Genomic DNA, 14,349 nt, shown 5'->3' with positions numbered 1-14,349 from the left:
TCTGGAGAAGGGGAAATCCTTTCTTCCAGTAACCTGGAAGGTGGTGACTACAGATGCCAGTCTCTCCGGCTGGGGAGCGGTTCTGGAGGAAGTCATTATCTAGAGGACATGGTCTTGGGTACAGAGCAGTCTCCCCATCAACATTCTGGAAATCCGAGCAGTCAGTCAGGCTTTGAAATACTGGATGCCCAGACTTCGGGGTTGCCCTGTCAGGGTGCAATCCAACAATGCCACGGACGTGGCTTATATCAACCATCAAGGAGTCAGTCAGCCCAGAAAGAGGTGGATATCATCCTATCCTGGGCAGAGAAGTTTGTGCCATGCTTGACAGCAGTTTTTATTCCAGGAATAGAGAACTGGCAGGCAGATTTTCTGAGCCATCAACAGATGTTTCCAGGTAAATGGTCCTTATCCTGAGATTTAGCAATCAAACTGCCTATGCTGGGGGGGTCCCAGACGTAGATCTGTTGGCATCCAGGTTCAACTACAATGTGTTGAAAAAAAATATACTAGTGCGCTACCTAGTGAAAAAACACAAACAAAAATGTATATAATATCTCTCTTAGTTATAGGAGTAATCCAAAAACATGCAGTAAAAAATGATGTGAAGTGCACCAGGGATCCAAATTTCCATGAAGTATATGAGGATAACCACTATTCCACCACCAAGTGCCAGGGATAATGTAAGATGGCAACTCACCAGACCTCAATGCTCATTAACTCTCGAAAATGAGCAATCGCACGTTTTAACAGCAGTGTGATCCAGTGGAGAAGTAAACCTTCCAGTTCATCAATTATTCATCAATACCCGGTACTCAGAGCATGTGGGGAAATAAATAAAGCCTCCACTAGTGCAATATGTCCAAACCGTCATTTATTTAAAACACATAATAAACATTGCACTCACTTGTAGCATGAAGTAAACAGGCACATCATCACATATAGCGGTGAGGATAAACCGCCGTTGCCGCCGTGACCTGGCTCCACACCAGGGCAAGACTCTCTGGAAGTCCTCCTACACCTTGCTCGGGACACCGAGTACATCGTCTGGCCACGCCCCCAACGCGTTTTGTCACTTCCGACTTCAACAGAGGGCGTGGCTTCAGAAGACGCTCCCGATCTTCTTATAGTCCGCTGCGCACTGCCTCCACCAATCAGTCTTCCTGCTGACTGACCGGAAAGACAACACTGCACGTGCAACCGGATATAAGTAACCACACCATCTGACCACTTCGCAGCCAATAACACGGAGTGACCCCCGCCATGAAATACTAAACGGCGGAAGTCACGCACATCCATGTTAGAAGGTCGCCAATAGCTTTCACACATATTGACAATGAAAGTATCAGCACTACTACCATGCTATCTATCCCAGTGACCTTCCATGGCTTAACAAAGGGTATTGGTGTATATATACTCCAAACATATATATTCAGACATGGAAGCACAAACATTAAAAGAAATATGCTACACCATATAACACTCTCGTGTAGAGAATATTAGTGCAGATAAAACCAACTTTAAAGGAAGTGAGCACAATAGTCCTTTAAAAACACTCCCCAAAAATTGGTGATCTATATTGCACAATGTAGTAGCAAAATGACCCGCTACTCAGTTGAACTAAACACCCATAACCATAATTGTTTATATGACTAAAATATTGCACATTTTATTTAAATATTTTAAAACCATAATGTTAAAAGCATATATAATTAAAAACATATAAAAATATATGTAATTATGTAAATATCACTGGATGATCCAACAGGATAAAGTAGATAAAGCCCGATATCACAACACAGAACCATTGCTTCAGGAGTCACTTATAAAGCAATTGATATCAAGTTCAATGTTGAGCCCCACCGGGGAGAGGGATTGGGTCAGGAAAATCCACTTAGTCTCACATCTGGATAATTCCCTAACCCAATTAGCCCCTCGCCATGACGGGGTCACCCGTTCAACACCCCAAAAATGGAGACCCTCGGGTCATGCTGATGATACTGGCAAAAATGGGCCGACACATTATGTTCCCGTTTCCCTTTCAGTATATTAGTAATGTGTTCCCCCACTCTTACTTTGAGGGTGCGTTTATTATGACCTATATAAACTAACTTACATGGGCACATGAGGGCATACACTACATGAGTAGTGTCACAGGTGATAAGATGTTTGATTTTAAAGGATTTAACTATGGCTGGAACAGAAAATGCATCCCGTCTTCTCAAATTTGCCAGTGTAAAGGCACATGCTCTGCACCTCCCACACATGAAGGACCCCTTAAGGTCTGGGAAAAAAGATAAATGAGGGGGATCTAATATCTTCTTCACGACCCTATCTCCAAAATTTGGGGCTCTCCTATAGATAAAAGATGGCACTTCAGGCAGCACAGGACCCAGAGTCCTATCCATACGGAGAATGGGCCAATGCTGCCTAAAGATAGACTCCACCTTCCTAATATCATTTGAGAAGTCTGATAGGAAACTCCATTGTTTAGGGTCATTATCACAGGTATCAGGGGGGGCACGTGGGCCCAAGGGTCTAGGGGCATCCAAAATATTCTTAATTTCCCTATCTAGGGCTGCCTCCTCGTATCCCTTCACCAAAAATCTTTGTTTCAAGACACCAGCCTGTTCAACATAGTCCTCACTGTGTGTAAAGTTGCGCCTCACCCTCGTGAATTGGCCCCTCGGTATGTTTTTGAGCCAATTCGAGTGGTCGCCGCTCTGTATCGCAAGATAGCTATTGTGATCCGTCGTTTTGAAGAACACTTTTGTACTTAATCTACAGCCTGATCTTCTTATCAGTACATCTAAGAATTGAATCTCCTCCTGACTCCACTGAAATTCGAGTCTGATGTTCCATAAAGGATACTAGTTGGTGCTCTGGGCCATTCCATATAAGGATTATATCGTCAATGAAACGCCGGTAGAATTAGAATTCCGGTCGAATTTCATTGAACACAAATTTGTCCTCCCACTCTGACATAAAAATAATGTGCCAGTATCATCAGCGAGACCCGAGGGGTCTCCATTTTTGGGGTGTTGAACAGGTGACCCCGTCATGGCGAGGGGCTAATTGGGTTAGGGAATTATCCAGATGTGAGACTAAGTGGATTTTCCTGACCCAATCCCTCTCCCCGGTGGGGCTCAACATTGAACTTGATATCAATTGCTTTATAAGTGACTCCTGAAGCAATGATTCTGTGTTGTGATATCGGGCTTTATCTACTTTATCCTGTTGGATCATCCAGTGATATTTACATAATTACATATATTTTTATATGTTTTTAATTATATATGCTTTTAACATTATGGTTTTAAAATATTTAAATAAAATGTGCAATATTTTAGTCATGCTACAGTTATGGGTGTTTAGTCCAGCTGAGTAGCGGGTCATTCTGCTACTACATTGTGCAATATAGATCACCAATTTTTGGGGTGTGTTATTAAAGGACTATTGTGTTCACTTCCTTTAAAGTTGGTTTTATCTGCACTAATATTCTCTACACGAGAGTTTTATATGGTGTAGCATATTTCTTTTAATGTTTGTGCTTCCATGTCTGAATATACAGTGGGTACGGAAAGTATTCAGACCCCCTTAAATTTTTCACTCTTTGTTATATTGCAGCCATTTGCTAAAATCATTTAAGTTCATTCTTCTTCCTCATGAATGTACACATAGCACCCCATACTGACAGAAAAACACAGAATTGTTGACATTGTTGCAGATTTATTAAAAAAGAAAAACTGAAATATCACATGGTCCTAAGTATTCAGACCCCTTGCTGTGACACTCATATATTTAACTCCATTTTCCATTTCTTCTGATCATCCTTGAGATGGTTCTACACCTTCATTTGAGTCCAGCTGTGTTTGATTATACTGATTGGACTTGATTAGGAAAGTCACACACCTGTCTATATAAGACCTTCCAGATCACAATGCATGTCAGAGCAAATGAGAATCATGAGGTCAAAGGGACTGCCTGAAGAGCTCAGAGACAGAATTGTGGCAAGGCACAGATCTGGCCAAGGTTACAAAAAGATTTCTGCTGCACTTAAGGTTTCTAAGAGCACAGTGGCCTCCATAATCCTCAAATGGAAGACGTTTGGGACGACCAGAACCCTTCCTAGAGCTGGCCGTCCGGCCAAACTGAGCTATCGGGGGAGAAGAGCCTTGGTGAGAGAGGTAAAGAAGAACCCAAAGATCACTGTGGCTGAGCTCCAGAGATGCAGTCAGGAGATGGGAGAAAGTTGTAGAAAGTCAACCATCACTGCAGCCCTCCACCAGTCGGGGCTTTATGGCAGAGTGGCCCGACGGAAGCCTCTCCTCAGTGTAAGACACATGAAAGCCCGCATGGAGTTTGCTAAAAAAACACCTGAAGGACTCCAAGATGGTGAGAAATAAGATTCTCTGGTCTGATGAGACCAAAATAGAACTTTTTGGCCTTAATTCTAAGCGGTATGTGTTGAGAAAACCAGATACTGCTCATCACCTGTCCAATACAGTCCCAACAGTGAAGCATGGTGGTGGCAGCATCATTCTGTGGGGGTGTTTTTCAGCTGCAGGGACAGGACGACTGGTTGCAATCGAGGGAAAGATAAATGCGGCCAAGTACAGGGATATTCTGGACAAAAACCTTCTCCAGAGTGCTCTGGACCTCAGACTGGGCCGTAGGTTTACCTTCCAACAAGACAATGACCCTAAGCACACAGCTAAAATAACGAAGGAGTGGCTTCACAACAACTCCGTGACTGTTCTTGAATGGCCCAGCCAGAGCCCTGACTTAAACCCAATTGAGCATCTCTGGAGAGACCTAAAAATGGCTGTCCACCAACGTTTACCATCCAACCTGACAGAACTGGAGAGGATCTGCAAGGAGGAATGGCAGAGGATCCCCAAATCCAGGTGTGAAAGACTTGTTGCATCTTTCCCAAAAAGACTCCTGGCTGTATTAGATCAAAAGGGGGCTTCTACTAAATACTGAGCAAAGGGTCTGAATACTTAGGACCATGTGATATTTCAGTTTTTCTTTTTTAATAAATCTGCAACAATGTCAACAATTCTGTGTTTTTCTGTCAGTATGGGGAGCTATGTGTACATTCATGAGGAAGAAGAATGAACTTAAATGATTTTAGCAAATGGCTGCAATATAACAAAGAGTGAAAAATTTAAGGGGGTCTGAATACTTTCCGTACCCACTGTATAATATATGTTTGGAGTATATATACACCAATACCCTATGTTAAGCCGTGGAAGGTTACCGGGATAGATAGCATGGTAGTAGTGCTGATACTTTCATTGTCAATATGTGTGGAAGCTATTGGTGACCTTCTAACATGGATGTGCGTGACTTCCGTCGTTTAGTATTTCATGGCGGGGGTCACTCCGTGTTATTGGCTGCGAAGTGGTCAGATGGTGTGGTTACTTATATCTTGTTGCACGTGCAGTGTTGTCCTTCTAGTCAGTCAGCAGGAAGACTGATTGGTGGAGGCAGTGCACAGCGGACCATAAGAAGATCGGGAGCGTCGTCTGAAGCCATCGCCCCTGTTGAAGTCGGAAGTGACGAAACGCGTCGGGGCGTGGCCAAGACGACGTACTCGGTGTCCCGAGCAAGGTGTAGGAGGATTTCCGGAGAGTCTTGCCCTGGCGTGGAGCCAGGTCACGGCAGCAACGGCGGTTTATCCTCACCGCTATATGTGATGATGTGCCTGTTTACTTCATGCTACAAGTGAGTGCAATGTTTATTATGTGTTTTAAATAAATGACGGTTTGGACATATTGCACTAGTGGAGGCTTTATTTATTTCCCCACATGCTCTGAGTACCGGGTATTGATGAATAATTGATGAACTGGAAGGTTTACTTCTCCACTGGACCACACTGCTGTTAAAACGTGCGATTGCTCATTTTCGAGAGTTAATGAGCATTGAGGTCTGGTGAGTTGCTTTCTTACATTATCCCTGGCACTTGGTGGTGGAATAGTGGTGATCCTCATATATTTCACGGAAATTTGGATCCCTGGTGCACTTCACATAATTTTTTCCTGCATATCTTGGCTGAATGGACTGTGGGACTTTTTAGTAATTTTTAGTGATTTTATTTGATCATTGTTCGCTGGTCTCTACCCTTATGCCAAGAATTTGACAATTCATGTTTGTTTGCGCTACTAATATTTGTCATTTACCTTGGACCAATATTATTATTCAGTTGTATTTCTTTTAAGTAGCAGCATTTATCAATTGGTCAGTTAGCTTATGTAGCTGACACCTCCTGAAGCGCAGAGATTTCTTCATAAGTACTGGGCGGTTTTGTGAGATTTATTATATAATCCAAAAACATGGATAACATAAAAGTGAGTCAAAGTATCAATGTATAAAAATATGTAGCAAAAGATAATGACATAATCATATACAAATAAAACAAGTGAAAAAGGAATTGCAATGTTTGGGCAATTCCTTAGGAAAGTCCCATGAGTGATGAGTGAAGAAACTGAATGTGCTAATACAAATGCTCTTCCTGGTGCTTAGTGATCCACCTCCGTGCTAATTAGTAGATAATGGCAGCTTACCAAACATCAGAGGTCATGCAGCATTTAGTGTCGGTTCACACTGATCCGACCCGACTTTGGGCGACTAATGCCGTCGCCCGTGTACCGCAACTTTGGCGCGGCTTGCAACGACTTCACATCATGGAAGTCAATGCAAGTCGCTCCGACTTTGCAAAAAAAAGGTGCAGGAACCTTTTTCTAAGTCGGATCGACTTGACTCGCTCCTATTAGAACGGGAACCATTGCACAGCATGGACCGCTACTTGTCAGACGACCAAGTCGCCTGACAAGTCAGAACAGTGTGAACCGGCAGTAATGATAATCCACTACACCAATTCGGTATTGAAAACAAACTCCCGATAGATACACATCAGGGATCCATCAATTGGAACCTGTGTTTAAATACTTTCCTAAGGAATTGCCCAAACATTCCAATTCCTTTTTCACTTATTTTATTTGTATCTGATCATGTCAATGCAATCTTTTGCTACATATTTTTATTGATTGATACTTTGACTCACTTTTATGTTATCCATGTTTTTGGATTAGGTGAAACAAAGGTGAGGTAGATGGCGCTGCCGTGGGTAGGTAAATAAATGAATAAATATATGGTATCTAAAACCAGGAACAAAAAATAAATATATTCACAGATGGATAAAACCCAAAATATGCAGTAGGAAATTGCAAGTGCACACACTATGATAAAATATAATAATATAAATATAGTGCAAAAGTGCAAGTGATTGTGCAAATAATGCAAATAAGAAGAATATATTTATAAAAGAAAAGTGAAACATTTGGCGTATATTAGTCAGTGAAGTATAACTGACTAAATTGAAAAAGGGGTGTTAAAAATAGGTGAAAATAGGTATATGGAGCAGTAAAATTAAGGTCCAATTGTTGAAAAAATATATATTTCCAACCACTAAGTGCAAATAAAGTGCACAGTGAATAAAGTTAGATAACTAATAAAAAGGGTCGCCAAGTGAGGGATTAAGCTCTGTGTAACAATAATGTAAACATAAATAAATAAATGCAATCAATATATTTTAAAGTTGAGTCCAATGAACAAATCTCAAGTGGTAAGTGTAATATTTATATTATTATATTTTATCATAGTGTGTGCACTTGCAATTTCCTACTGCATATTTTGGGTTTTATCCATCTGTGAATATATTTATTTTTTGTTCCTGGTTTTAGATACCATATATTTATTCATTTATTCCTTTATTTACCTACCCACGGCAGCGCCATCTACCTCACCTTTGTTTCACCTAATCAGTATTTCTCCTTTGAGTCATACCTTGAGGTGGGCAGCAGCCTAAACCTTTTATCCTAAGCGCGGATTTTAGTACCATTCATGTTTTTGGATTGCTCCTTTCACGAAGAGAGATATTATATACATTTTTTTAATGTTTTTTCACTAGGTAGTGCACCAGTATATATTTTTTCAACACGTTATATTTCTGGTATTCAGGGATTTCTAAGTGCAGCAACCTCTCATTTCTAGCCAGCGCATCCCTATATCCTTTTTTCCAGGTTCAACTACAAGTTGAAGAGATTTGTGTCCAGGACCAGGGATCCACTCAGTCGGAGTGGATGCTTTAGTAACTCCTTTGGAGGAGTATTCCCTGATGTATGCTTTTCCTCCGATGCTGCTGATACTGTGTCTGTTGCACAGGATCCAGCTGGAGGGGAAACCAGTAATCCTGGTAGCTTCGCCATGGCTGAGGAGGGATTGGTATGCACAAATCCAAAGATTGGCAGTGACAAGGCCCTGGGCCCTTCCACTGCGTCTGGATCTACTTTCTCAAGGTCCTATATTCCACCCTGCTGTACAGTCTCTAAATTTGATGGCTTGGCTATTGAAGCCTTAATCTTGAAGAAGTGGGGTGTATCTGGCCTGCAGTTTATACCCTGATAAATGCTAGGAAACCAGTCTCTAGAAACATTTATTCCAGGGTCTGGAAATCCAACAATACCTGGGGTAAAGCCAGGAAATGGCATCCCCGCAAATATATAATCATGAGAATTCTAGCTTTCCTTCAAGCAGGGGTAGATGTGAAATTAGCCTTAAACACTATTAAAGGAAAATTTCAGCCTTATCGGTTTTCTTCCAAGAACCGATTGCTTCCCATTCGTTAGTTCAGAACTTCGTACGTTTGCTTCCACCTGTGAAGCCACCATTATGACCTTGGGATTTAAATTTGGTGCTGGCAGTTTTACAAAAACAGCCTTTTAAGCCCATGGGGCAGTTTCCCCTGGTTCTTCTGACAAAGAAACTGGTCTTTTTGATTGCGATAACTTCGGCTAGAAGGGTATTGGAACTGAAAAATTTATTTTTCATCAAGATAGGGGGCTTCTACGTCCACACCCAGGTTTTTTGCCCAAGGTGGTGTCCGCCTTTCATTTGAATCAGGACATTATACTACCTTCCTTTTTTCCGGATCCTCACTCAGAGGAGGAAAATGTATTACATTCTCTTGATGTAATGCGTGCACTTAAGTTTTACTTGGAGAGATCAGCTTGGATTCGTAAGACCAAGAACTTGTTTGTGCTGCCAGAAGGACCCAGGAAGGGGTTGGCAGCATCTAAGTCTACGATTTCTCATTGGATATGCCAGGTTATTACCCAGGCATATGATTTAGAAGGGAAAGTTCCAACTTTTCCTGTAAAGGCACATTCTACCAGAGGAGTAGGTGCCTCTTGGGCACATCGCCATCCAGCCTCTATGGCTCATATTTTCATGGCCACGACCTGGTCCTCTGTGCATACGTTCCCTCGTTTCTATCGAGTGGATGTTGGGACCCAGGAGGAATCTGCATTTGGCCACAGTGTTCTGCAGGCAGCGGTTTTATCCTGTTAGTGGTCAGATGGAGCTATTTTTTGGTGTCCCAGATGCATTGCGTTGGGACATCCCATATGTTATGATTTATGGTTCTGTGTCCTGTGATGTACGAAAAGAAAAATAGATTTTTTAATATAGACTAACCTGTAAAATCCATTTCTTGAAGTACATCACAAGACACAGAGGCCCCTCCTCTCTTCTATGGGGCCTTTATTTCTTGCTACATAACTGAGGTACTTCCTGTGTGGGAGGGGTTATATAGGGGCATCCTTTCTGATTGTTTGCCAGTGTCCTTCACCTGCAGGTGGCTATATAACCCATATGTTATGATTTATGGCTCTGTTACCCATAATGTACTTCAAGAAATGGATTTTACAGGTAAGTCTGTATTAAAAAATCCATTTATTTGTGCTAGAAAAAAAATATGCAAAATGTGACAATGAATAATGCCCCTTTCACACTTGTGCGACTTGTCCTGCGATTTGGGACTGCAAAGAGGCATGACAAGTCGTACTCCATAATTTCCAATGAGTACCCATTCATATCTGTATGACTTCAAGTCGCAACGACTTCAAAGTAGTCCCTGCACTGTATTGCGTTTTGAGGTCCATAGGCATTGCTTCAAGTCCAGTCCAGATTGCGGCAAAATCACTGTAAAATCGCTGCAAAAAAATTGCGGCGACATCACGGTAAACATTGCGCGACTTTTAGGTTGCATAAGTGTGAAAGGGGCCTTAAAGTATTTGTTCACCAATGTCAGAAGTCTGCCACGCAAAATAGGTGAGCTAAAAGCTTTGCGGTATGGCAGTGATCATGGCGCTAGAATGGTGTATTGTGATGATCAGGATGCTGGTATGGCATATTGTGGTGACCAGAACGCTGGTATGAGGTATGGAGGTGATCAGGGCGCTGGTGTGGCGAATGGCAGTGATTGTGGCGTGCCGATCTGTTTGAGACTTTGGTTTCCTTTGAGTACTATGTGATTGCTGTGATTGGACACAGAAATTACATTGTACAAGAGCACGTCATCACCAGGCTCCTGGGTACGCATGTCTGTGAGCTGCGCATGAACCGCCGACCTGCTTTATTTTAACCTAGATTGACGCCGATTGATGATGAGAAGGTAAGCTGCCTTTAACAGCTTCCTGTCCACCCACAGCATATAAACAGCAGACAGGAAGCTGTTAAAGGCAGCTCGCCTTCTCCTCATCGAGTAACGTAGTCTGTGAAAATAAAGGTGGCAGTTTTATTAGGTAAATTAGTGCAAGAGCTCAGATGAGCATACGAAGTGCAGTAATAGTAACTTTAATCCATGCCAATTCCTAACATTCCTTTTTCAGTAGAGATAAATTAGTGGAAGGTTATTTCAAGTTGATTAACCGCTTCATTTTTACCCCCTTCCTGCCCAGGCCAATTTGCAGTTTTCAGCGCTCTCACACTTTTAGAATTCTTTTTTCACTCAAATAGAGCTTTCTTTTGGTGGTATTTAACCACAACTGGGCTTTTTATTTTTTGCTAAAAAAAAAAAAAAAGACTGAAAATTAAAAAAATTATTTTTTCTCTTCGTTTCAGTCAGAAAAATGTTGTAAATAAGTAATTTTTCTCCTTCACTGATGTGTGCTAATGAGGCTGCACTGATGGACACTGATAGGCTGCACTAATAAGGCAGCACTGATGAGATGGCACTAAAGGGCACTATTGAGGTGGCACTGAGGATCAGGCACTAATACAGTATGCCGCACTGATAGGCACTGATAGGTGGCACGGATAGGTGCCACTGATGGGCACTGATGGGCGGAACTGATGAGCAGGCACTGGTGGGCACTAAAATGCAACACTGACTTGCAACACTGATGGAAACAGATTGGTATTACTGATGGGCAATACATTTGCATAACTTCTGGGCACAGATTGACATGACTTCTGGACACTAACTGGCATCACTGCTGGGCACTGTTGGCACTGCACTGATGATCAGTACAGGTCTCCCCTGTGAGGAAATGCCGCTGATCAACTCTCCTCTCCTCACACTCTGTCGGTGTGAGACAAGGAGATCCCATTACCAACACTTTCTTGTTTACATGTGATCAGCTGTGATTGTCGCATGACATCCCAGAACGAGAGAACATCCCGCCCACCGTCATTTATCTACATACTAATGGTAAGCACAAAACATTCAAAATATTCTGTAGGATGTAAAAGGCTTCATGGTGTTATTCTGGGAAGGCCTCAATGGGAAGCTGGTAAGGTATAAAATGCCAAGTGAAGAATTGAAAGAAAAAATTTGGGAATTAGGAAGATCTTTGTGTTTGTGTTAATCTAGTTTCACTTCTTTTATGCTAAGGGTTGGAGTTTTCCAGGCCTTTTTTGGTTACCATGTAGTTAGTAGATAATACGGTAGACTTTGGTCCAAGATTTCCATGCTATGGGGCAGGTCATAGTTAGGTTGAAAAAAGATACCAGTCCATCTAGTTCAACCATGGACTTCCAAGGAAGGCAAAAAAAAAACCCCTCAAAAAAGCATGATCCAATTCACTCTAGTGAAGAAAAAAAAATACCTTCCTGAACCCCCAGGAGGCAATCAGATATTTCCTGGATCAACTGCCCCTTGGTGTTCATAATCAATTAATTACATCTACAGCGAAACACAAAAGATTATTTTGTAAGCAGGTTTATTATGAGAAGGGTGAGCATACTTCCGTCTGCTACTTGCCAAGATTATTACAGCCCATCAGACTACACAACTCATCTCAGCCCTTCATACCCCTGTCGGCAAATTGATTAACTGTCCAAATGAGATTATGGCTGAGCTGGCAAGATATTATTTTGACCTTTACTAGCCAAAAGCAAAGTCCTCTTTCTAGTCCTTGTCTCAGTTTTTTGAATCAGATAACATAAACACTCCCTAGACTTTCCGCTTACTCTATAGGTAATCATGACTGCTATTGCTTCCTTTTGCAAACTGTAAAGCACTAAGAGAGGACAGCTTACCACCCGAGATATGCAGAGAGTCTTGCACCACAGCTATTAAAAGCGTAAGAGCCATTTGAGAGGTGTAGTCTTCCTCCTTCCATGTCCAAAGCCAATCTGATTCTATTCTTGAAACCGAAAAAAAACACCAACCAATCCAAGCCTATAGGCCAATATCCCTATTAACGGTTGCTTTGGGGAGAAGTTCATCTCCTGTGTTAAACTACTATACCATATATAGCATCCATCAGGGAGGGGGGAAGGACTTCCCTGATGTTTAAGCTGGGTAAGGGGACTATGCAGGGCTGACCCCTTTCCCCATTGCTATTTACTCTTGCAATAGAACCTGTGCAGCTATGATACAAGCCAAAGAGGATAAAGTTGGCTTCTGCTGTGGATCGCTACATGAGAAGATAATTCTGTATGCAGATGATATGCTTCTGCTTCTGGGCAACACAATTACATCCCTCAAAGACTAATGAATACCATCTCTCCTTTTGAAGACCACCCAGGCCTCATGAATAATTGATCTAAATCTGCTCCAAATTTTACACTTTATTTAGGAACATTATGCTCTTCATATTATGCCTTTGCTACTCCAGTTTAGGGCCAAAATTATAATTTGGAATAAGCTCTGGCTTTCCGACTGGCAAAACCAACCTTATAAAAATTATTTTCATGCCCCAACTGTTATATTTTTTACATAATTATCCAGCGGTAATACCTTTACAAATTGTTTCTCTCGTCAGCTCCATCTTCTGTACTTTACTTTGGAAGGACAAAACACCCAGACTCAAACTGAAACAGCTACAATGGCTCAAAGATAGGGGGTTGGGTAGCCCTCCCCAACGCTTGGCTGTACAACACCTTATTGAGACATTTTAAAAAATTGCAGGGCCCCTCCCTTCCTGACCACACGACCACATCTACTTTATCGATAGTACAATACAGTACTAACTCGCACAATATTGTGGGAGGCCTAGTGTCTCTTAAATGTAGTAAACTGAATAGACTATTGCCCACATATAATCTTATGCAGAAGGTCTGGATTAGACTTAAACACCTTTAGGCAGTGACAGGTTTCACTAGCTATAGTCCCATTTAAGATAATGATTCTTACCCTGAGTTAACCAGGCTCATATACTGTATGCACCAGTATGGTGGAAATGGGGCATTACCCATCTTCGAGATATATTTCACAAGTCCATGCTACCCTTTGTGGAGCTACACTCTAAACTACCCCTTGGGGTTTATACCTCCTAAATGTAATGTCTACCAAATACAGAGGAAAGCTCCCATTTGTAAGCAACCAGGGAAGCACGTAGAAGGGTAATCGCCTAAAGGACGAGCAGCAGAATGACAAGTAGGACAACAGTGAAGGTAGAACAGGACTGGGTGGGGGATGTGGCGGCAAAGTTGGCTACAGGACTACAGGCACCGTGGGCATTAACACAGTTTCCTGTAGCTTCAGTCAAACTCACAAACTGACCACGCCAGCATAGATTTGCTTCTGTGCTTGGTGTGATCAGATTGCAACAGGAAAGAAGAGAAACTGGCAGGATCACTATGTTTTTGCTAATAAATAAGTATGCAGTGAAAGAAGAAGCAACATTTACAAGATATGATATTACTAGATATTTCTAATATTAATTCTTATCATGCTGACCCTTCTGTGTCTCCCCATGAAGAAAACTAACAAAATAATAAATGTTACACTTGAGATTCATCTGTTTTTCCCATAATTTTGTTTTTCATGGAAGGTGGCCCAGTACATTAAGTTTGAAATGCCTGTGCTGTGCAGCTTTGTTGAAAAACTGACGGAAGAGGAGGATAGAGAAATAAACAAATTGACTAAAAGGTAAGATGCACGCTATGTGTTCATGAATAGTGATGTTTGACTTCAAAACCCAAGCAAGTCATACAACAAAGCACAAAAAGACTTGATTATTGCGTTATTTGGTATAGTTACATTCCTTTTCATAT

At 41.7% G+C, this 14,349-nt stretch overlaps 1 protein-coding gene across 1 annotated transcript in view; it reads left to right on the top strand.

The window, feature by feature from the left end:
• Nucleotides 1-14,349, top strand: part of RASSF4 (Ras association domain family member 4) — a 436,165-nt gene that overhangs the window by 382,759 nt on the left and 39,057 nt on the right. Inside the window, exon 11 of the mRNA XM_082268429.1 lies at nucleotides 14,127-14,224. Within this exon, the coding sequence (XP_082124555.1) occupies nucleotides 14,127-14,224 (98 nt within the window). The remainder of the gene's footprint in view (nucleotides 1-14,126; nucleotides 14,225-14,349) is intronic.

Source organism: Pelophylax lessonae (genome assembly GCF_965119305.1).
Source record: "Pelophylax lessonae genome assembly, chromosome: 9".
NCBI classification, from domain to species: domain Eukaryota; kingdom Metazoa; phylum Chordata; class Amphibia; order Anura; family Ranidae; genus Pelophylax; species Pelophylax lessonae.
The sequence above is the reverse complement of the archived record's forward strand: the minus strand, read 5'-3'. Positions and strand labels throughout refer to the sequence as shown.